This window comes from Cervus elaphus, chromosome 22 (assembly GCF_910594005.1).
Source record: "Cervus elaphus chromosome 22, mCerEla1.1, whole genome shotgun sequence".
In the NCBI taxonomy this organism is placed as follows: domain Eukaryota; kingdom Metazoa; phylum Chordata; class Mammalia; order Artiodactyla; family Cervidae; genus Cervus; species Cervus elaphus.
This window is the reverse complement of record NC_057836.1, coordinates 17,781,207-17,805,833: the sequence shown is the minus strand read 5'-3', so window position 1 is coordinate 17,805,833 and position 24,627 is coordinate 17,781,207. Positions and strand designations below refer to the sequence as shown.

Here is a 24,627-nt window from a genome sequence, read left to right as displayed (position 1 = left end):
AAATGACTGACTGACTAAGCACACATAGTAAGTCTGGGTAACTTTAATTTAAAGAAGTTATGTTGTTGCTTTTCTTGCCAACTGCTTTGGTCATTCTTGGTTTTTGTATGTTGTATACATTTTTGAAGCTCCAGTACTTTAGCCACCTGATGCAAAGAGCTGATTCACTAGAAAAGACCCTGATGCTAGGAAAGACTGAAGGCAGGAGGAGAAGGGGATGACAGAGGATGAGACGGTTGCATGGCATCACTGACTCAAAGGACATGAGTTTGAGCAAGCTCCGGGAGTTGATGATGGACAGGGAAGCCTGGTGTGCTGCAGTCCTTGGGGTCACAAAGAGTCTGACACGACTGAGTGCTGAACAATAGCAACATAAAGTTTGAATCGGCTTGTCATGTTTCAGACACACAAACGCACAAGGGAATTTGATTGAGGTTAGATTTAATCTGTATATAAATTTGAGAATGACTGACTTTGACAACATTGAGTTTCCCAATTCACTGACAAAATATATCCCTTCATTCAGTTAGGTCTTGAATTTCTCTCAGATGTTTTGCACATGTTTAACTAGGTTTTCTCCTAGGCATTTTATGGGTTTGATGTTATTAGTATTTCCTTTAGTGAAGGTTTTCTAGGAATGAATTCTCTCTGAACTTGACCTGGATTCCCCAAATGTTAGATTAGTATTTTGCTTTCATCCCTCTTTCTTTCTTTTCTCTCTCTCTCTTGTTCTAGCTTTCCCTTTCTCTCCTTATTTGTCCCTCTCCTGCCCTGTTTTTCCCTGAGTGTGTAAAATCTGTCTGGATTAGGTTGCAGACATGATGCTCCTTTATCCCTCCCTCCCAACAACAACAAAAATACTTCTGGGAATTTCCTTACAAAACCACAGTTCACTCAAAGCTTTAGAGATGCCAGCCCCAGATGACATCTAAGTGCAACCACATGAGAAACCCCAAAGATAGAACTGCCCAGTTGAGTCTTTCCCAAGTTACTGACCCAGGAAATCATGAGCAAAATTAAAAAATAAATTCCTTCAACTGCTAAGTCTGGGGGTAGATTTTGTTATATAGCATTATTAACTAGGCACTTACCATATGGCCAGCATTTCTAAAGAGAGGAATATTTATCCTCTGATCTTCCATTTTACTATTTCTACTTTATGTCAATCTAATGTGCTGATGCACTCATTCTCTAGTCCTTAATTTCAGCTGTTAACTTTTTCAGCTGTAGAATTTTCATTTGTTTTTGTTATCATTTCTCTGCCAAGATACACACCATGTTAATTAATTCTTTGTGCACTTTAATCATGGCTATTTAAATTCTCTGTCAGACTATAAAACTCTTAAGGAAAACATAGGCAGAACATTCTTTGACATAAATTGCAACAAGATCTTTTTTGATCAACCTCCTAAAGAAAATAAAAACAAAAAAAATTTTTTTTAAAAAGGACCTAATTAAACTTAAAAGCTTTTACATATCAAAGGAAACCATAAACAGAACAAAAAGACAACTCTCAGAATGGGAGAAAATATTTGTAAATGAAGCAACTAACAAGGGGTTAATCTTCAAAATACACAAACAACTCAATATCAACAAACCAAACAAACCAATGAAAAAATGGGAAAAAGACCTAAAGAGACATTTTCCAGACATACAGATGGCTAACAAAAACAACATCACTAATTATTAGAGAGACGCAAGTCAAAACTACAGTCAGGTAATACTTCACACCAGTTAGAATGTCTATCATTTAAAAATCCACAAAGAATAAATGCTGGAGAGGATGAGCAGGAAAGGGAATCCTCCTACATATGAGTATGTAAATTGGTACAACTGCTGTGGGTTGCCATGCCCTTCTCCAGGGGACATGCCAACCCAAGGATCAAAGCCAGATCTCCCGCATTGCAGGTGGATTCTTTACTGTCTGAGCCACCAGACTCAGAAGCCCTACACAATTGATACTAAGTATAAAATAGATATTGCCTGGAGAATCCCATAGACATGGAGCCTGATGGGCCACAATCCGTAGTGTCACAGAGTCAGACACGACTGAAGTGACTTAGCATGCACGCACACATAAATAGATAAATAATAACCTAATTTATTACACAGGGAACTCTACTCAGTGATCCATGGTGACCTAAATAGGAAGTAAATCCAAGAAAGAGGGGATATATATGTGTGTGTATATATATATATATATAGTTGTTGTTGTTTAGTCACTGAGTTGTGTCTGACTCTTCTATGACCTCATGGCCTGCCATGCTCCTTTGTCCATAGGATTTCTCAGGCAAGAATACCGGAATGGATTGCCATTTTTTTCTCCAAAGGCTCTTCCCAACCCAGTGATGCAACCGCAGTCCCCTGTTTGGCAGGCAGATTCTTTACCACTGGGTCACTTAGGAAGCCCATATGTATATGTATAACTTATTAAATTTGCTGTACAGCAGAAGCTACCACAACATTGTGAAGTGATTATACTCAAATAAAAATTAATAAAATTAAATAAAATAAATTCTCTGTCAGGTAACTTTAAGAGCCAAATACCCTGGGAAATTTTTTAATGTTTCTTTTTCCTCTTGGTTTTCCATGAGGTGTCTTTTATATAAGTATTTTTAAAATCACAAACATTGTAGATAAAAAACTGTACAACTCCTTCAGAAAGGATATTGTTTTGCTTCTTCTATTTAAGGGATAGACTTAAGGATAGAACAACTTATTTAACTCATTCTTAAGGCAAAGCTTAGCTTAAAACAGGAATTGTGCCATTGTCAGGACCAGGGCTCCTCATAGAGAAAGAGAACACTAAGATTATTATAACTTCACTGGTATATTACAGCTTTCATCTCTGCTCCATCACTAGGTCACTATTTAAAAAAATTTTTTTTTCTTTTGAACTTTTTACTTTGTATGGGGTATAGCTGATTAACAATGTTGTTATAATCTCAGGTAAACAGCCAGGGACTCGGCCATACGTATACATGCATCCATTTTTCCCCAAACTCTCCTCCCCTGCTAAAAATTATTTAGTTTAACTGACTTTCCTGTTCTTTAACCCTCCCAACCCTCTAATCATCGCTGTTTCTTCAGGAAACCAGACCCAGGTGCTGCCCCAGTGCAACCGCTTTGTGTCTGAACCAACAGGCTCTGCATCCTCAGAGGAGAGCGCCCCCTACTGCTCAGGTGAGGGTCCTACAGGACAGAAGACCCTTCTCATTCCCCAGGTCACCGCCCCATTGTCCCATTTCTCTCTCCTCAGACAGCAGACAGCTCCGCCTGGTGGACGGGGGCGGTCCCTGCGCCGGGAGAGTGGAGATCCTTGAGCAGGGCTTCTGGGGCACCATCTGTGATGACGGCTGGGACCTGGACGATGCCCGCGTGGTGTGCAGGCAGCTGGGCTGTGGACAAGCCCTCAATGCCACGGGGTCAGCTCACTTTGGGGCAGGATCAGGGCCCATCTGGCTGGACGACCTGAACTGCACAGGAAAGGAGTCCCACGTGTGGAGGTGCCCTTCCCGGGGCTGGGGGCGGCACGACTGCAGACACAAGGAGGACGCGGGGGTCATCTGCTCAGGTCAGCACTCCACACTGTCCACAGTTTGGGGTAGGGGTGGGGCTCTGAAGAACGGGATTCTGAGCCCTGAGGGAGAGATGCTGAAAGGACCAGAGAAGGAGGCTTCCTCCCATGGACCGTGTCTTTCCAGCAGACGTGAAGACGAGGTCCTTTCACTGCCTCCTGCAGCAACTGAGATTCTGGTCCTTTCTTCTCAGCAGTGTTTCCTGGCAGAGCCTTTTCTCACAGTTTTTCTTTGAAATCAGGGCTCACCCTTCTGGTACATATGGTAGAGAAGTCTTAAAGCCACTGTGCTAGTTTTCCTTTGATCTATAACAAATTGCCACATTGTTATTGGTTGAAAGCAATATATTTATTTCCTTACACTTCTGTAGCTTAGATGTCCAGCAGGGATCTCACTGGACTGTGATAAAAGTTTCAGCAGGGCCACATCACTTCTGAGCCTCTGAGAAAGTATCTGTTTCCTGTCTTTTCAAGCTTCTAGAAACTGCCTGCCTTCCTTCACTAATTATGCCATTCTGTTCATCATCAGACCAACAATGCTCCACCTCTCTATCCATTATCCATATTCACATCTTCCTCTAGCCAGAACGAGGAAAAGGATTCGACTTTAAAGGATAGTGAGTCTAACAATGTGATTAGACTGTGCTCAGGTGGTTAATCCACCATATTTCAGGTTAGTCTTACCATCCCAAGGGCCATACTTTAATCACATAGATAAAGTCCTTTTTGCCAGATAAGGAAACATAGACACAGGTTCCATGTAGACATTTGTGGGTCCATTATTCTATCTGCCTCCACACTGTCCATATCACATCCCTTTCATACACTCTTTTAGATGTTTTGTCAGGAAGCAGGAGTCAGCTCCCTCTCCCTGCAGGTGTCCAGGTTGGTCTTCCTCTCAGTTCATATCCACCACATCAGGGTGGTAGAAATATTTAGAAAGTCAGACATAAATGGACAAAGTCAAGTAAAAAGGAGACAAGTTTCACTCTGGTCATCTAGTGGATTTACTTCCTCAGCTAGGTCACAGATGAGTGTTCACAATTTTGGGAGAGAGGAAAACCCAGAGCACTGAGTGCAGTGCTCACTGTGTCCTGTCTTCTCCATTTCGATCTTAGAGTTCCTGGCCCTCAGGATGGTCAGCGAGGACCAGCAGTGTGCTGGGTGGCTGGAAGTTTTCTACAACGGGACCTGGGGCAGTGTCTGCCGCAGCCCCATGGATGAGGTCACCGTGTCCATCATCTGCAGACAGCTTGGCTGTGGGGACAGTGGAAGTCTCAACACGTCTGTTGGTCTCAGGGAAGGTTCTAGACCCCGGTGGGTAGATTTGATTCAGTGTCGGAAAACAGATACCTCTCTCTGGCAGTGTCCTTCTGGCCCATGGAAATACAGTTCATGCTCTCCAAAGGAGGAAGCCTACATCTCATGTGCAGGTGACTCATGTCTGTTTCTCTGTTTGTCCCAATTCTGTAGGATGTTATTAGTGAGATTTGATATTTTAAAATCTAAGTGAATTAAGTTGAGTTTATAAAATGAAGTTTGGATGAAGCTAATTTAATCTACATGTTCCAGACTTGCTTTATTAAAATTTTTTAATTGATATAATTGATACAACATTGTATTTTTTGCTGTGTACAACAGAATGCTTATATGTTTGTGTGTATTGATAAATGATCACTACAGTAAGTTTAGTTATGTCTATATCTATATATATATATTCATATATATATAGTTAAATATTTTTCTTACATGATGAGAATGTTTAAGATGCATTTTCTCACCATCTTTCAAATAGACAATACACTATTCACTGTAGTCACCTTACTGTATGTTATATCTCTTCACCTATTAATTTTATAATTCAAATTTATACCTTTTGATTACCTTTGCCCACACCAAATCCCCCACCTCTGGCAGCCACCAACTACTCAGCATCTCTGAACTTGCTTTTTGTTTTAAGATTAAACATATAAATGAGATTATATGGTATTTTTCTTTCTCTGTCTGATTTGTTTCACTTAGCATAATGCCCTCAAGGTCCATCCATGTTGTTGAAACTGGCAAGATTTTCTTCTTTTTTATGGGTGGATATATGTCTATATTGCATTTTCTTTATTCTTTCCTCAGTGAAGACTTACATTGTTTGACTCATATATATTGCTATAAAATACTAAAAGGTAATACTGTTAAAGTGCTGCAGTTAATACGTCAGCAAATTTGGAAGATTCATCAGCGTCCACAGGACTGAAGAAGGTCGGTTTTCATTTCAGTCTCAAAGAAGGGCAATGCCAATGAATGGTCAAACTACTGCACATTTGTGCGCATTTTACATGCTAGCAAGGTTATGCTCAAAGTCTTTCAAGCTAGGCTTCAGCAGTAAGTGAACTGAGAACTTCCAAGATTTACAAGCTGGGTTTAGAAAAGGCAGAGAAACCAGAGATCAAATTGCCAACATTTGATGGATCATAGAGTAAGCAAGAGAATTTCAGAAAAACATCTGCTTCATTGACTATATAAAGCCTATGACCATGTGGATCACAATGAATTGTGGAAAATTCTTAAAGAGACGAGAATACCAGAGCACCTTACCTGCCTCCTGAGAAACCTGTATGCAGGTCAAAAAGCAGCAGTTGGAACTGGACATGAAACAACCGACCGGTTCCAAATTGGGAAAAGAGTTCGTCAAGGTTGTATATTGTCACCCTGTTTATTTAACTTATATGCAGAGAACATCATAGGAAATGCCTGCTGGAAGAATCACAAGCTGGAATCAAGATTGCTGTGAGAAATATCAACAACCTCAGATATGCAGATGATACCACTCTAATGGCAGAAAGTGAAGAGGAACTGAAGAGCTTATTGTTGAGGGTGAAAGAGGAGAGTGAAAAAGCTGGCTTACAGCTCAACATTCAGCATTCCGAAAACTAAGATCATCAGCACTTCATGGGAACTAAAAGGGGGGAAAGTGGAAACAGTGACAGATTTTCTTCTCTTGGACTCCCAAATCACTGCTGACGGTGTTTGCAGCCATGAGATTAAAAGAGGCTTGCTCCTCTGTGACAAAACTAGACAGAGTATTAAAAAGCAGAGACATCACTTTGCTGACAAAGGTCCATATAGTCAAAGCTACATTTTTCCCAGTAGTCATATGTGGCCGTGAGAGCTGGGTTATAGAAGAAGCCAAATGCCAAAGAGTTGATTCTTTTGAATTGTGGTGCTTGGATGCCACAATTGAACTGAGAGTCATTTGGGCAGCAAGGAGATCAAAGCAATCAATCCTAAAGGAAATCAACCCTGAATATTCATTAGCAGGACTGATGCCGAAGCTGAAGCTCCAATACTTTGGCCACCTGATGAGAAACGCTAACTCATTGGAAAAGACCCTGATGCTGGGAAATACTGAAGGCAAAACAAGAAGGGGGCCACAGAGGATGAGATAGTTAGATGGCATCACCAGTTCAGTGGGCATGAATTTGAGCTAACTTTGGGAGATAGGAAGGACAGAGGAGCCTAATGTGCTGCAGTCCATGGGGTTGCAAAGAGTCAGACACAACCTAGCAACTGAACATATGTTGCTGCAGTGAACATTGGGTTTTCAAGTTAGTGTTTTTCTTTCCTTCAGAGAAATACTCCAAAGTAAAATTCCTGAATCATATGGCAGTTCTATTTTTAATTTTTGATGCACCTCAATACTGTTTCCATAGGGGCTGCATCAACTTACATTCCCTCTAACTGTGCAAAAGCTTTCCTATCTCTTCATATTCTCCTCAACTCCTGTTATTGCTTCTTTTCGATAAAAGCCTTTCTACAGGATATGAGGTGATATCTTGTTGTGGTTTTGATTTGTATTTTCTGATGATTAGTAGTGTTGAGCACGTTTTCATGTACCTATTGGCAAGTTGTATGTATTCTTTAAAAAAATATAAAATACAAATTTTCTCAGTAGGCTTTTTTTGACTATTGCAAAAAATCTCTGGCTTACTCAGTGTGTACATATGTGTGTACATATATCTTCTCAGAATTCTACTAAGTCTTTCCTGTAAGCATACAGGAAAGAAAATCTCTTTTTAAGAGATTCCCAACAAACACTACAGACTTTTCTGGTGGCTCAGAGAGCAAAGAAATTGCCTGCAGTGTGGGAACCTGGGTTTGATCCCTGGGTAAGGAAGATCCAGTGGAGAAGGGAATAGCAATCCACTCCAGTATTCTTGTCTGGAAAATCCTATGGACATAGGAGCCTGGTGGGCTGCAGTCCATGGGGTCACAAAGAGTTGGACATGACTGAGCAACTAACACACACACGCACATAACCAACACTACATTGTGGAGCAATTATCTTCCAATTAAAAGTAAATTTTGAAAAGAGAGTTCCCTTTTACAACAGTAGTCTTCACTTGCCCACTTGTCACACTGAATAATAGGTAAGAGTAGTTTATAATCTATCTAATACTTTTCCATTAAAATTATGTACATGAGATTTTGAATATAAATTGACTCTGTGCTTCTGGACTGATTATTTTTAATATGAACTATTATCATAGACTGTTACCATTAATGTATATTTGGTTTACTAGTTCACTGATTAGTATGAATTTAAGAAAAACAAATTTTATTTCACTGAATTTTATTTGTCTATTCATTCATTTAATAAATATTTATCCAGCCCCTATCTGGTATTTAGAAATGGTTTTCCATAGATATTTGGTGAATGAGTGCATACAATGTGCAGGCAGTCCTGACAGCAGAAACATGGCATAGATAAGATATACAAGGTCCTTCCTCTAGTGGAACTTTCATTCAGAAGGGTGTGTACATTCGTAGATGTCTGTGTTTATATTTGCTGTGGGATGTGAAGACTGATTAACAAGTAAATATTTAAAGTAATTTCAGCTGGTGATCAGATGCAGTGAATGTTTCAGCCCAGGAGATAATGAACCTGTGTTTTCATGTGTCCTTTGCACTGAGTCAGACCTTAGATAATCTTATTTGGGGACAAGACCACGCCCAGCTGTCCCTGATCCACTGTTTCCCTGTTGTTTGCAGAAAGAAGAGCCAAGAGCTGTCCAGCTGCTGCCCCCTGCACAGGTATGTCAGCCCCGCCCCCTCCCCAGGGCCCCAGGGGCTCCTTCCTCCCACCAGGGGAGTCACAGGAGGGCCTGCTGCCTTTTCAGACAGAGAGAAGCTCCGGCTCAGGGGAGGAGACCATGAGTGCTCAGGGCGGGTGGAGGTCTGGCACAGCGGCTCCTGGGGCACCGTGTGCGATGACTCCTGGAGCCTGGCAGAGGCCGAGGTGGTGTGTCAGCAGCTGGGCTGTGGCCCGGCCCTGGAAGCCGTGCGGGCTGCGGCGTTTGGCCCTGGAAACGGGAGCATCTGGCTGGACGAGGTGCGGTGCGGGGGCCGGGAGCCCTCCCTGTGGGACTGTGCTGCGGAGCCCTGGGGGCAGAGCAACTGCAAGCATGAGGAGGATGCTGGTGTGAGGTGCTCTGGTGAGTGAGGGGCGCGGGGTCCGTCCTCGGTGAACTGGGGCAGTGCAGGGGCAGTGGGCTGGGCCAGGGGTGGTATGGAGTTTGTGTTCAGAGAGTATCTGGGTGCTGGGGCTGTGATCTAGGACCGGGGAGCTGGGAGGACTGGAGACTGCTGTTGTGGAAACTGAGGGGTGATTTCAGGCTCAGGAGGGAAAAATGGTTTGCCCTGCGTTCTGGCCAATTCCTCTTCCCCACACTGCTGTTTTTCTCTTTAGGTGTAAGGACAACATTGCCCGCGACAAAAGCAGGTACTGTGATCCATGCATGGGCAGGAGAGAATACTCAAATACTGGCGACCTGTTCTGTGGGCTCCCTGACAACTCAAAAGAGGAAAGAGTCTGAGGAGCTGTGGCTGCTGGGGAGGAGCCAGGGCATTACACTGGGGAAATCCCCTGCCTTGATGCCCAGAGTCAAAGTTCTCATGCCCGGGGTCCAAAGAAGTCTGGTTCCCATGTTGTAAAATCTAAGGAACTCCCACCTGCCCTTGAGTGTTGCTCTTCATCAGTGAGGTGTGGGTCCCTGGACTGTTTGATGCTTTGTCTCCTGAAGCCAAGGAGAAACGATGAGCTGGGTCCTCAGAGGCTGTCTCGGCAGGGCAGCTCCCTGACAATCCCCGGCTCTGCCTTGGGGCCACACTGGCCAGAGTGGAGTTGACTTGTCTCAGGACGAAACCCGGGGGAGCCCTGACACTGTCTGAGGCTGGGACACCATTGTCTGGGGCTCCTGAAAATGCTGACACAGGGGATTTCTCTGTGCCCAAGACTATCTCCAGCCCTTTTTCCTGTTCTCCTTAGGGACCAGAACAACCTCAAATCCTCTGCCTGGCATCTTCTCCCTGCCTGGGGTCCTCTGCCTCATCCTGGGAGCCCTTCTCTTCCTGGTCCTCGTCATCCTGGTGACTCAGGTGCTCAGATGGAGAGCAGAGCGCAGAGGTGGGCTGCAGGGGGAACTGGGGACCAGGGAGTGTGTGTGGAGGCAGGAGATGGGGCAGGTGTGAGGAGGGGAGCCTGGGCCAGGTCTCTGCTCTGAGTTGCAGACTCCATGTGCTCCATGCTGAGCTCTCAGGGCTGAGTAGACAGAGGGCTGGGGCATGAACTCTCATAAGTCATGGCCTCTCCTGTGAGACCAGACACAGTTGGCGCAGAGCTGTATTCAGGGTCAGACGAGGGGAGAAGGTGCTGACATGGTGCACGTGGTGGGAGACGATGCTGAGGTCCTGGCAGCCCCCGTGTGAGCACCAGGGAGAGGAAGGGAGGGTCTGCTGGACCAGGGTGTCTGGGGCGGTTTCTCTTACCTGCTGGGGAATCTCTCAGCCTTATCCAGCTATGAAGATGTCCTTGCTGAAGCTGTGTATGAGGAGCTCAATTACCTTGTGACACCGAAGGAAGGTCTGGGCAGCCCAGGTGAGTGTCTCTGTCTGCCCTCCTGTGGCCTCTGGTTGTCACCACCCACTGGCTGTGCGCATCTTCTCAGCACGTGCAGACCTCATGTGTGCCCCAGTCTCACAGAGACGACTCCTCCAAAGTGGCAGGATGGCCTCTCAGAGCCCCGTGATCTCCCAGCCTCTGTCTACGCTGCAGAAGCCAGGCCTGTCCCTTCTCACCTTTAACACAGGTCCCGTGGGTGTGGAGAGGGTCATTCTGTGTTTTGTGTGATGTTTGTCTCCACATGAGGTTTCCTGTCAGATGACTCACTGACTAAATGGCCGTATTACACCAGAAATGGTGAGGAAAACATTGACTACAGATCCGCTCCAGGAAATAGAGGTGGACCTGCCTCAGCTGGGCTTTGGGGAGGAGAGTTTCCCTCATGGAGAGGATATTTAAGGGGAATGGCTTTCCTCTGATGCACCAGAGGCATCCCTTGTGTCCAGATGGTGTTCTTCCTTCTCCTTCTCTGGCTGTTCTGTGATGTCTCATGTAGGGGCTGGTCTCTCTGTGTCTGGAATCACACTAGGCACACAATATTTAAAAAAAAATAACATCTGTAAAGCGCAATTTGTCAAAGTACTTTAGCAATGCTCAGTGGTGGAAGAGTTGCTTTGAGATATGTAGTTTCCACCAGAAAATACGAAGGTATGTAAAATCATGTTTTGGCTTATGGACACATCAAAATGAAACATGGTCTTAGAGAAAAAAGTCTTTTGAAACAAGGAGTGACTGGTGCCTCTCTTCAGAAACTCAGAAACTCTGGGTCAGAAGGGATCTTAGGTATTCCCCAGACCAACCCACTTACTGTGGTTTCATACACTCCCTTGTCTGCTCTTGGAATCCCCAGATCAGAGGACTGATGTCCCTGCTGAAAATTACGATGATGTTGAAGAGGTCCCAGTGCCTGGAACTCCTCCTGCCTCTCAGGGGAGTGAGGAGGAAGTGCCCCCAGAGAAGGAGGATGGGGTGAGGTCCTCGCAGACAGGTGAGTGGGGTCAGGTGATCTCCTGCAATCTTTCTATCTGGAAAGAGTGAATGTGTGCTCCTCAATGCCCAGCCTCCCTAGAGATTCAAAATATAGGTAATTTCATACATCTGGTAGCATCATCTTGACCATATGCCATATTTAATGCTGTCACACTCCTTGCAGGGAGTGAGGAATCACTCTGCTTTTGGCATTTATGTCTCCATAATGTGACATAAACTTCACTTTATATGTGATATACTTGCATTAAGATTTATAGATTATGGAATTTCCTTTCAGTCCAGAGGTTAGGATTCTGCACTTTCACTGCTAGGGCCCAGGTCCAACCCTGCTCAAGGAACTAAGATCCCTCATGCATTGTGTCATGGCCAAGGAGAAACTTATTGATTAATTGAGCATATTTATAAAGAAAGCTAAGTGCCAAAGAATTGATGCTTGAACTGTAGTGTTGGAGAAGACTCTTCAAAGTCCCTTGGATGGCAAGGAGATGAAACCAGTCAACTGAAAGGAAATCAATCCTGAATATTCATTGGAAGGACTGAGCTGAAGTAGAAGCTCCAATACCTTGGCCACCTGATGTGAAGAACTGACCCCTTAGAAAAGACTCTGATCCTGGGAAAGATTGAAGGCAGGAAGAGAAGGGGATGACAGAGGATGAGATGGCTGGATGGCATCACTGACTCGATGGATATGAGTTTGAGCAAGCTCTGGGAGTCGGTAAGGGACAGGGAAGCACAGTGTGCTGTGGTCCATGGGGTCCCAAAGAGTCAGACATGACTGAGTGACTGAACTGAAGTGAACCAAATTCAAAGGTGGAACAAGTGTTTTAATAATATATTTGCACTGTCTCATACATGAAGGCAAATCATTCAATATCACAGTAATCCAGGTCTATGCCAAATCAGTAATGCTGAAACAGCTGAAGCTGTGGTTCTATGAAGACCCACAAGAACTCTTAGAACTAATACCCAAAAAAGATGTCCTTTTCATTATAAGGGACTGGAATGCAAAAGTAGGTAGTCAAGAGATACTTGGAGTAACAGGCAAATTTGGCCTTGGAGTCCACAGTGAGGCAGGGCAAAGGCTAACAGAGTTTTGTCGATAGAACACACTGGTCATAGCAAACACCCTCTTCCAAAAACACAAGACAGGACTCTGCACATGGACATCACCAGATGGTCAACATGAAAATCAGATTGATATTTTTTGCAGCCAAAGATGGAAATGCTCTATACAGTCAGCAAAAACAAGACTGGGAGCTGACTGTGGCTCAGATCTTGAACTCCGTATTGCCAAATTCAGACTTAAATTGAAGAAAGTGGGGAAAACCACTAGACCATTCAGGTATGACCTAAATCAAATCCCTTACGATTATACAGTGGAAGTGACAAATAGATTCAAGGGATTCCGTCTGATAGGTGGAGTGCCTGATGAACTATGGATGGAGGTTCGTGTATAGGAGGCAGGGATCAAGACCATCCCCATGGAAAAGAAATGCAAAAAGGCAAAATGGTTGTCTGAGGAGGCCTTACAAATAGCTGAGAAAAGAAGAGAAGCAAAAGAGAAAGGAGAAAAGGAAAGATATATCCTTTTAATGCAGAGTTCCAAAGAATAGCAAGGAGAGACAAGGAAGCCTTCCTCAGTGATCAATGCAAAGAAACAGAGGAAAACAATGGAATGGGAAAGACTAGAGATCTCTTCAAGAAAATTAGTGATACCAAGGGAACATTTTATGCAAAGATGGGCTCAACAAAGGACAGAAATGTTACGGACCTAATGGAAGCAGAAGATATTAAGAAGAGATGACAAGAATACACAGAAGACCTATAGAAAAAAGACCCTCATTACCCATATAACCATGATGCTGTGATCACTCACCTAGAGCCAGACATCCAGGAATGCAAAGTCAAGTGGGCCTTAGGAAGCATCACCATGAATAAAGCTAGTGGAGGTGATGGAATTCAGTTGAGCTATTTCAAATACTAAAAGATGATGCTGTGAAAGTGCTGCACTCAATATGCCAGCAAATTTGGCAATCCCAGCAGTGGCCACAGGACTGGAAAAGGTCAGTTTTCATTCCAATCCTAAAGAAAGGCAATGCCAAAGAATGTTCAAACTACCGCACAATTGCACTCATCTCAAACACTAGCACACTAATGCTCAAAATTCTCCAAGCCAGGCTTCAACAGTAATGAACCATGAACTTCTAGATGTTCAAACTGGATTTAGAAAAGAGAGAGGAACAAAAGAACAAATTGCCAAAATTTGCTGGATCATCAAAAAAGCAAGAGAGTTCCAGAAAAACATCTATTTCTGCTTTACTAACAATGCCAAAGCCCTTGACAATGTGGATCACAATAAACTGTGGGAAATTCTGAAAGAAATGGGAATACCTGGCCACCTTACCTGCCTCCTGAGAAATCTGTATGCAGGTCAAGTAACAACAGTTAAAAGAGAATATGGAACAGCAGACTGGTTCCAAATTGGGAAAAGAGTATGTCAAGGCTGTATATAGTCACCCTGCTTATTTAACTTATATGCAGAGTACATCATGCAAAATGCTTGGCTGGATGAAGCACAAGCAGGAACCAAGATTACGAGAGAAATATCATAACATCCGATATGCAGATGGTACGATGCTTATTTCAGAAAGTGAAGAAGAACTAAAGAGCCTCATGAAAGTGAAAGAGGGTAGTGAAAAACTTTGCTTAAAGCTCAACATTCAGAAAACTAAGGTCATGGCATCTTATACCACCACTTCTCAGCAAATAGTCAGGGAAACAGTGGCAACAGTGAGAGACTTTATTTTTGGGGGCTCCAAAATCACTGCATATGATGACTACAGCCATGAAATTAAAAGACACTTGCTCCTTGGAAGAAAAGCTATGATCAACCTAGAAAGCATATTAAAAAGCAGAGACATTACTATGCTGACAAAGTTCTGTCTAGTCAAAGCTCTGTTTTTTTCCAGTAGTCATGTATGGATCTGAGAGTTGGACCATAAAGAAGGCTGAGCACTGAATATTTGATGCTTTTGAACTGCGGTGTGGGAGAAGACTCTTGAGAGTCCCTTGGACACCAAGGAGATCCAACCAGTCAGTGCTAAAGAAAATCAGTCCTGAATATTCATTGGAAGGACTGATGCTGAAGCTGAAATTCCAATGCTTTGTCCACCTGATCCGAAGAACTGACTCACTGGAAAAGACCCTGATGCTGGGAAAGCTTGAAAGCAGGAGATGGGGATGACAGAGGATGGGATATTTGAATGGCATCACCAATGCAATGGACATGAGTTTGAGCAAGAACCAGGAGTTGGTGATGGACAGGGAAGCCTGTCGTTCTGCAGTCCATGGTGTCACTGGTCGGACACGACTGAGCAACTGAAGTGAACTGAACTGATACATAAAAGGTAGAGATTTAAACAAACGTATTGAATTGGGTGAAGTATGTTTATAATTTAAGATGAGCTCTGCTTATATGTTAACATTCATAAGTACAAAGTCTATGATATATGGTGACCTTAACATTAAGCCATGGTGGTGGATCATAGACTCAGAATTTGTGATCAGCTAAGATCTAATTTGCTCCAGATATTTCAGTAGCTTTGAGAAGACACTCATTCTCTAGAAGAGAGTAACTCTCCATCTGAGGGCCTGTGTGGTCTCTGGGGAGGGGCCATCTGTGGCTGCACCTGTGATAGTCTTTGTGGACATTTGGAACAGGAGTCAAGTCAGCCAAGATCAGACTTGGGTTGTGAGTGAGGAATTCAGATTTTTCCTGTCTCCAATCTCCCTCTTAATGAGAATTCACATCTATCACCTGTGAAAGGAGAAAATTTAAATTGTTTTTTATGATTCTTACCATTGCGGGTTATATCCTTGCTATTGTGTGGCCTGGAAGCAAGTCTTCCCAGAGCTCCTCTGCGAGCACAGATCTCCTGCGATGCAGGTTTTCCACATGAGCTGAGGCCCCAGAGACCACATGGACTGGATCTGAGAGGACAGCTGGGATCCATCCTCACTATAACTCAAGTGAAATACCCTGAGCCTCCCTGCCCAAACATGGGTCCCAGGGATGCTTTGTCATGACCACTTGCTTGACTCCTTCCACCATAGGGCTCTAAACCATCCCTGTGTCTCAGTTCTAATCAAACTTCTCTTTACTATTTCAGGCTCTTCTCTGAACTTCTCCAGAGAGGTGGCTGATCCTGGGGAAGGAGGAGAGAGCCCTTGGCTGCTCCAGGGGCAGAAAGCAGACCCTGGGTACGACGATGTTGAATTCAGTGCCCTGGGAACATCCCCAGTGACTTTCCCATGATGCTTTATTAAATATGAGATGAAGCCTCAGATATTCTAACTGCCTGTAATTCAATAGAGTAGAGCTGACCTGTAATTGTGTTATGTGGAAATTTCTCAAAATGAGATATTCTGAATAAATTAACTTTTTGCTCTGATGCTAATTTAACAAACTTCATGTCAAATGATTTTAGAAGATTGGTCCTCAAACACCATTTTCCTCAAAGGAAATACAAGATGAGTGAGCTGCCCTGCTCCTTCACCTGTCTTAGAGGCTAATGAGGGCATGATTTTGCCCCAGCTCACAAATGCTCCAGGTCACTCTTATTAAGAAAAGGATATAAACTTGGTCCACATTCATACCCTCCTTCCTAACAAGATGAACTCATGGAAAAACAAAAACAATTCTGAACATTCCTTGGTGCTCTCCCTGAGATGTCACATCACCTGTTTGTAACTTGTTCCTTGACACCAGACTGAATGTGGGTTTCAAAGTGGAAGGTTGATTTGTGGGAGAGAATGGATACAACTTTCCTTATCCTGCCTAAATGTTCATAGGCCAATTAAAAATCTAACTGTACATAACTACCTGTTCCTTTTTCATCTCTCATTTATTCCTTTAGTGGATACAAACACCTCTTTGCTCATCTCCCATGTCTGTTTGATTATCCAATCCTTATAAATCCATTCTTTCCTCTCCATCTCTTCCTACTATTTCTTCAGGATGCTGCTATTTCTTGTCTCTCCAAGGATCTCTCCTTCTAAGTGAATTGTATCAGTTCATATATATCTTCAAGTTGATGGAGGGCAAACTGATGCTCACCCACACCCTGTGTTCAGGTGGGACAAGAGGGCAAGAATGTGGAGACCTAGGCAGAGGGGATCCAGAAGAATGGATGTAGACAGAAAGATCAGGAACAGTTGACTATTTATTTTTCAGAGATGTGGATGGAGGCATCTTATATGACTGATCTCTTAGAGGAAGAATTTCAGCCAATGGGCCTTTTTGAAAACATCTATTTTCAGATGTTTCAAGATTGCTTTAATCTGGTTACTACTGAAAATGTAATTGTGAGCCTGCTATGATTCCTCAGGGTAGAGAGAGCTGTCATGTAGACGTGGCCAAGTAAAGATTACGTTTACACAGCACTCCCCCTGCACACCCCACGACCAAGTCCATTGTGGACATGTGAAGAAGCTGCTGAACTAATTTAAGCCCTGAGAGTGCTGGCCTGGTTGTGAGCTGGACCCACCCGGTTACTTGCTTGATGACTCTGGATGGTTTCTAAGGCTTCAACCTACACTCACACTTGCAGTCTTCATAGTTCTAGGCTGTTCTTGGGGATGGGAAGATGTCCAGGGCTTCTCCCAGGGAATCTCACATGTCTATTCACTTGGGAAGTGATGAAATAGATGACATATGATGAAATCAGGCACACATACCAAGAGGCTCAGTGAACTCCAAGGAAACACAGATAAACTATTAAATTCAAGAAGACAATATATGAACAAAATAAGATTTAAAATATTTCTCATCATCATTATTATTGTTTTTAATTTTTGTTGCACTGGGTCTCTGTTGCTGGACATGGGCTTTGTCTAGTTTCAGCAAGCAGGCCCTACTCTTCTTTGTGGACAGCAGGCTTCTCTATGCGCGGGTTTGTCTTATTGTGGAGAACAGGCTCTAGGCACCCAGGCTTCAGGGGTTGCAGCATGCCACCTCCTATTTGTGCTTTGCGGTTCCTAGAGCTCAGGCTCAGTAATTGTCGAGCTAGGGTGAGTTACTCCACAGAGTAAATTTTTTACAGAGATAGAAAGAATAAAAAAGGAAGTAAACAGGGAATTTATTGATGGTTTGGTGGTTGGGATTCGATGTATTTACTGCTGTGGTCTGAATTCAATCCCCGTCAGGGAACAGAGATCCTTCAAGCTTTGCAGTGAGGCAAAGAGAATAAGAGAAGGAACGAAACAGAAAAATGAACCAAACAGAAATTCAGCTGCTTAAGATTCAGTTCAGTTCAGTGGCTCAGTTGTGTCCTATTTGCGACCCCATGGACTGCTGCAGTCAGGCTTCCCTGTCCATCACCAACTCCCAGAGCTTGCTCCAACTCATGTCCATTGAATCAGTGATGCCGTCATCCAACCATTTCATCCCCTGTTGTCCCCTTCTCCTCCTGCCTTCAATCTGTCCCAGCATCAGGGTCTTTTCCAATGAGTCAGTTCTTGGCATCAGGTGGCCAAAGTACTGGAGTTTCAGCTTCAGCATCAGTCCTTCCAATGAATATTCGGGACTGATTTCCTTTAGGATTGACTGGTTGGATCAGTTGCTTAAGATTACAATGAATGAAATGCAACACAATGAAAAATGCTACAGAGAGCATCAACAACAGTAGAAGACTCTGTAACTTAGAAGGCAGGACCATTGAGGTTACCCCGTCAGGGGACAAAGAAAAAAAAGGAATGAAAAAGTGTGAAAGAATCTGTGTGAAATATAGGATAACATTCATATAAACAATCTGTACATTATTGGAGTCCTGGAAGGAGAAGAGAAAGAGAAACGGACAGAGATTGTACTTAAAGAAATAACACCAGGTAAGTCCCAAATCTGATGAGATTTAGACTTCCACATCCATGTAGCTAATAGGTCGCTCCTCAGAGTTCATTCAAAATGATCATCCCCAAGACACATTGCTTGTATTCAAGAAAAAGAGAGAATTTTATAAGCAACAAGAGAAAAGTAAATGCTCACAAGAAAGAAATTCCCTTAAAAATATCAGTGGACTTCTCAGCAGAAACCTGAGAGTCCAGGAGAGAAAGGGTGATATATTCAAACCGATGAAAAGAAAAAAACCTACCAACCAATAATAATTTTCTCAGGAAGGTTGTTTTTCATAAATGAAGATGATATAAAGCCTTTCCCAAACAACATTTGAGGGCATTCACCAACATTAGGCTTGTCTTACAAGATTGCTGAGGGGAGTTCTTCAAACTAATGAAGGATGCTAATTTTTATAGGAAAGAAGTGAAAATATGCAACAGACTTGTAAATGTAAATATTGAATCCAACTCAGCATACTCTAACACTGTAATATGGTAGTGTGCTAACCAGTTAGCTTTAGTCTAAAGAAAGTATTAAAATCGCTACAGAGAAAAGTATTTTGTTAGTGGATATACAATCTAGAGAGGTAAATTGTGACATCAAAAACAAAAAGTGTAGAAGGGGATAAAAAGGTAGAGCTTTTGTATGTCATTGGAATTAATTTGTGATCAGTGTAGTATATACTGTTGTCCCTCTAAGATGTTTTACGTGAGCGATGTGGCAACAAAAACATAAAAACTTACAGTAGATTCATAAAAAGTAACAAGAAGGGACTCAAAGAGCAACATTATCCAAAATTATCAGTTCACAGTTATAACTGTTGTGCAGAACAGTTGAATTGTTCTGGTCTCCACATCATCTTTCAAGATCAGCCCAAGAGGACTCTCCTTCAAAAAGTGAAAGACTAATTAAGCTGTCTGTAATTTTATGCCAAAGAAATCTTTTGGCACCTCATCTCCTTCCTTATGTCATATCAATGGTACAGCTGTACTTTTTTAATTGCAGATTTCCTTCCTGTGATATTGCTGTGTGTTTTTAATGACAAAACTGCCAATGATAAATCATATGAATATCCTGTCTCCTCAGTTGGGTTTGATTAAGACTTGTTAAGAAGCCACACGTAGGTACTTTGTGGTTTGTCTTGTGTATCCTTAGAGATTTGCAGTGTTCACTGTGACATATTTGTTGGTGATAAGCTGCTTGTTTTTGAAAATCAAATTTTGCCTTGCTAATTGCCAGAAACATTTGCCTTTGAATCAAAAATATTAGCTAAGTGATGTTCTGAGAAACATTTCTTTATATTTAAGACAATTTCTCTTCAACATTTAGTACAGTGCCACTCAGCCATTCAATAAATATTAGCTGAGAATCTGTTAAGTTACAGAGAGGGGGAATATAGAGCTTATACACAGGCACAGGCCTCACCCCAATCCTGGGCCCCGGCAAGGCCTCAGACAATGCCTGCAGACTGCGGGAACCTCAGTTAGCATGCCCAGGTTGGGAAGCCTTCGATACCAAGGAAAGGAGATCTGATCACAGAGTCTTTGATGTGAAAGGAGGAACACATTTTGCTGCATTTCCAGTGTTCTTAGGCTGGTCTGAAGGCAGGACTCAGCTGCACCAAAGCTCCGCATGCAATAGAGCCTCGGTTCATAGAGTTTGAGTCTGAGCAATCACTCAGTTTTGAACTCTGAGTGCCACCCCAGAGGCACTAACATTAGGCTGAAGTGGTTTAAGAATCACCACCCACAAGAACTCAATAGCTCTGCAGTTGGTAATTGCATCAGCTCTGAGCAGAGGTGGACTAATCATGAAGTTAATGAAGCTTGGTCTTCAGAGCCTCTCCTTGCACCAGCCCCTTCTAAGCCCCGAGGGGGTCCCTAGGGCTGTGGTTGAAACAGAGCAGGACTCTAAGATCCTTGCCCGCTCACCGTGTCTTCTGCCTGGCTTTTGCCTGTGGAACACTTAAGTCAAAGAATAAGTTTAATAGGAGATATGAGAAATTTGGAAACAAAGGAAAACAGTCAGAGGAGACTAAATAATAATAATGTAGTCACTAAAAACAGTCAAGGACCTTTAGTTCTTTCTCAAGGGTTATAGATAATATTCTGAGCCATATCCTATGAGCTGTCTTATAGATACAAAACACCAGGTGGAGTGGTGAACTGCATGATGTCCATATTGTACCCAGGACTTGAGCATCCACATTCTGAGAACTGACCACAAAGAAATGGGAACAAGTACACCCAAGAACTAAAGATAAACTGTACCTAAAACAACCAATGGATGTTTTGGATGGTATCACCGACTCAATGGACATGAGTTTGAGCAAGTTCCAGGAGTTGGTGATGGACAGGGAAGGCTGGCATGCTGTAGTCCATGGGGTAGCAAAGAGTCGGACACAACTCAGCAACTGAACTGAATTGAAAACAACCAAGATGATGCTAATCAGACCACTGAGGACCAATCTGAAGATGACTGTACTATTTCTGCATGTAACCCCCCTACCACTTTGTCTTAAAACTCTCACCCCCTGCTTGTCATGGGGGGGTGAAAGTTGGCCTTTGGACATATCTGGCACTGTCCCTGCCAGTTGCCAGTGTATGAAATAAAGCAAACTTTCTTTTCCACCAACCTGACTTGTTTACTGGCTTTTAAGCAGTGAGCAGCCAGACCCCACACACATACCTTTCAGTAACATGGTCCCAAGGAGATAGGCTTTGAATGTGCCATTGTCTTCAGTTGAGGGGAAAAAAATTGATGAAAATTATTTCTTACCCAAAGGTGAAGAAATTAATTAACTACATAGAACACTACATCCAGGAATCAGATTTGTTCAGGAAATCAGAAGAAACTGAAGAGGTTTAGAAAGTACATGCTTACTTTTCATTAGTACAGGATTGGTGTAATGTAAAAATAAGATCAAAGATGATGAACTGACTAATTCAGAGCAAAGGAGAGCTGTTTAAGGCTGAAAGTCAAGATGCTCAGAGACGAAACTGGGGAAATGGAAGCACGACTCTCAGCACAGACTGATGTAAAGGGAGGAGGAGCTGCACCAGGGGCAGGTGCTCTCCAACAGAAGCTTAGATAGAGCTGTCGGTCAGTCAGAGATGGTGACTGGGAACCAGCCAAGCCCCAGAGAGGAAGCAAGGTGAGACCTGAGGGAGCAGCTTGGCATGAAGACACAGAAGGAAGAGGAGATCCAGGAAAGTACCTGCTCCACGTGACAGATTTTGTCTTACTTTCAAGACTTCAGATAGGCTCTGTTCTGATGCTGGAACAACTGACTCCCAAGTCTCAGAAGGAACACACACATGCAGACACACATTCATTACCAACCTGCAAACGTACTGTGGTCAGTGAGGCTCCACTAGCTTACACGTGTACCACATGGAACACGCAGCTTCTGGGGCAGCAAAGAGAGAAACTAGAGAGTCACAGGGGTTTTCATGCCTCTATTCGGAAGTGACACAGGTAACAACACCCACGTTTCATTGGCCAGAATGAGTCACTGGGAGATAGAAAAACAGCTATTTGATGAATATTACTACTGACGCCACATCCTTGGTAGCAATGCTGTCAGTATTTTTCTTGCCTTGGTGAAGTTTCTGAGGTACAACTTTGTGCAGAAATTAACTGTGATCAGACCCTCCCCAGAGTGAGATTTGAAGAAGGCCTTTTGTATCTGGCTCCTTCGTCTGGTGTGTCTCTGACTCCTTACTCCACTTCTGTCTGTGCCGAGTGGGAGCAGTCAGAGTCGTGTCTCCCCTCCCCCCACCTCCTCCCCACTCGGTATCACTAACTGCAGGGTGATTTTCAGCATTTGTTCCTGCATTCATTTCCTTATTTATCCACTATTTGTTAAGCTCTCTGTATGTGTCTTTACTTGACTTTAAAGAGATATTGAAGAGTAAGACACAATACTTGCTCTCAAGAATCCCCCACTTTAGAGACAGTGAGCAAGGTTTTACAGATTAAATAAACACACCAGTAATTTTGAGCTGGAGGAATTAGAATTCACAGAGGTGACAACTCTGTGCATTTAAAAACAAGAGAAGATTTATGAATTTTCTTTCTGTAATGGGCTTAAAACTGTGTCCTCTATGGATGAAACTGGAGCCCCTTATACAGAGTGAAGTAAGCCAGAAAGATAAAGAATATTACAGCATACTAACGCATATATATGGAATTTAGAAAGATGGTAACGATAACCCTATATGCAAAACAGAAAAAGAGACACAGAAATACAGAACAGACTATTGAACTCTGTGGGAGAATGTGAGGGTGGGATATTTCAAAAGAACAGCATGTATACTATCTATGGTGAAACAGATCACCAGCCCAGGGGGGATGCATGAGACAAGTGCTCGGGCCTGGTGCACTGGGAAGACCCAGAGGGATCGGGTGGAGAGGGAGGTGGGAGGGGGAATCGGGATGGGGAATACGTGTAAATCTATGGCTGATTCATATCAATGTATGACAAAACCCACTGAAATGTTGTGAAGTAATTAGCCTCCAACTAATAAAAAAGTAAAAAAAAAATCAAAACTGTGTCCTCTAGAATTCAAATATACATAAATGTAATATTGCCTGTTTTTATCACTGAGTTCATCTTGTGCACTAGCAAGAGATGTTTGTGTGGATTGATAGTTCCATAATGTTAACACAGACTCTCCCAGTAAAAATTTAGCCCTCAACTTAGCTCAGGTTCAATGTAATAACTGTCTTGCCATTTCTAGTTCAAGCTCCCTGCTGAGACTGATTTTCCTCTATTTAAGGAGGTATCTTCTTGTCTCTCCTCCCACAGATGGTGTCTGGGGTGGGAGGGCTTCTTCCTTTCCAACAGCAGCAGGGAAGGGCCCTTGGACTGCGTGCTCTCCACTTAAAATCTGCTTGTCTTTGATTTAGCAGCTTTGATCTGCTCTGGTCTCTGGATATCTGATGTTGCACTATGGAGGAATGAATGAGGCCAATTCAGTGCCACACTCTTTGTTCGATGATCTGGTTATAGACTGTGGAGGGCTGAACAGAGATGATGGGCTGGACCTCAGCCAGCTCATGACCTTGCTCTTTCCTTCATGCCCTTGTGATGAAGTGGTCTTTGGTAAAGGAGTCTTCACGAACCCTGGTCCCATCCATGCAAGGAACACAGATGGTGAAGGGGGTCTCCAATGCTTTGGTGTAACAACTCAGTTAATAACTTTCCTATAGAGTGGTATACCTCTTTTTTAATTTAATAATGTTTTCTATTTTACTCACTCTGATTGGTCCTGAGGAAATTTTCCTCAAGCAAGCAGGTTTAGTTATTAACTTTTCTAGCAAAGAGATTACTGAACCTCTGATGACAATATTCTTATGGTTTTTGGGGAACAATAATGCTACATTTTTTATTGCTTTAGAATCCATAAGGACAAATAGTTAGCCTAAGTAAAAGAACAAGATTCTTTCTGCTCTTTACTTCTGCACTTGTAATTCAACATGGAAGATGTTTAAATTTTTTTATAACAAAATTTCTTCCTGTTACAGTTGTGTGTGGTTTGAATTGGAAATGTGCCAAATGATAAATACATAAACATCCTGACCACTTGGCCATATCTGATTAAGACCAGAACAGGAGGCTCCAGGGTCTTCACCAGTCAGGGTGCTGTGGTTTGTCTTCTTTATCTTCAGATATACATAGAAACTTGCAGCGTTTATACATGTTTAGAGCTGTTTCTCTCAGCACTGCTCTTGTACTGGGGCTAGGTTGTTTCTAGATATTGAAATTTACTGCATTCATTGCAGACAGGTGTTGAAGTGAACCATGTATAGCTCAGACCATTTAAAGGCATTGAAATATCATGAAAACAAATGATACAGCTTTCAATGTGCTGTTACATCCTCACAACAAGTTAAATAATTTCTCAAAAGATTTCTTTTTGATTGAAATGATTTGTGTAAACTACCAGGCTGACATTCATTCATTCAGGTATACAAGAGACATCATTTACGATTTTTAGTTAGCCAAGCATTGGGGATATGGAGGTGAATTAGACACAAAATGTTTTACCAAGTACATTTGAGTTTATAAAGTCAAATAAGCAAGTTATCAACTTAATTCACAAAAACTCACCAATGGTAAGGTCGAGCTTCTTGAGCAGTTACATGGGTCACAGAGAGAAGGAGTGATGTGTGGAAGACTCACAACTCTGGTTGGCACCAAGGACCATCACA

General features: G+C 42.8%; 2 protein-coding genes and 1 long non-coding RNA gene across 4 annotated transcripts in view; 2 read left to right on the top strand and 1 right to left on the bottom strand.

Annotated features, from left to right (window-relative positions):
* LOC122679941 overlaps positions 1–24,627 on the top strand; it is a 405,877-nt gene that overhangs the window by 102,804 nt on the left and 278,446 nt on the right.
* Positions 4,811–15,976, top strand: LOC122680754 (antigen WC1.1-like). 2 transcript variants are annotated; one of them, XM_043882429.1, is made up of 8 exons: positions 4,811–5,010; positions 8,621–8,662; positions 8,753–9,063; positions 9,318–9,350; positions 9,897–10,034; positions 10,416–10,505; positions 11,380–11,517; positions 15,689–15,976. In XM_043882429.1, exons 1-8 carry the CDS (start codon positions 4,958–4,960, stop codon positions 15,832–15,834), a joined length of 951 nt encoding a protein of 316 aa, XP_043738364.1. In that variant the 5' UTR covers positions 4,811–4,957; the 3' UTR covers positions 15,835–15,976. The 2 variants fall into 2 exon arrangements, with proteins under 2 accessions (XP_043738364.1, XP_043738363.1); XM_043882428.1 differs by lacking the exon at positions 4,811–5,010 and having other exon boundaries at positions 8,198–8,662.
* LOC122680759 lies at positions 11,025–21,822 on the bottom strand. The gene is made up of 3 exons (XR_006336776.1): positions 21,754–21,822; positions 15,209–15,336; positions 11,025–11,043 (listed from the first exon to the last, which is right to left on the bottom strand). It is a non-coding gene; the product is annotated as an uncharacterized LOC122680759 (long non-coding RNA).

What these genes read in the sequence shown, in the direction of transcription:
- LOC122680754 (XM_043882428.1), top strand. Translation starts at nt 8,508, where the DNA reads ATGAACCTGTGTTTTCATGTGTCCTTTGCACTGAGTCAGACCTTAGAT. An exon ending in AGCTGCTGCCCCCTGCACAG is followed by an intron (nt 8,663 to 8,752) that starts GTATGTCAGCCC and finishes CTTTTCAGACAG; the next exon opens with AGAGAAGCTCCGGCTCAGGG. An exon ending in GGAAGGTCTGGGCAGCCCAG is followed by an intron (nt 10,506 to 11,379) that starts GTGAGTGTCTCT and finishes TGGAATCCCCAG; the next exon opens with ATCAGAGGACTGATGTCCCT.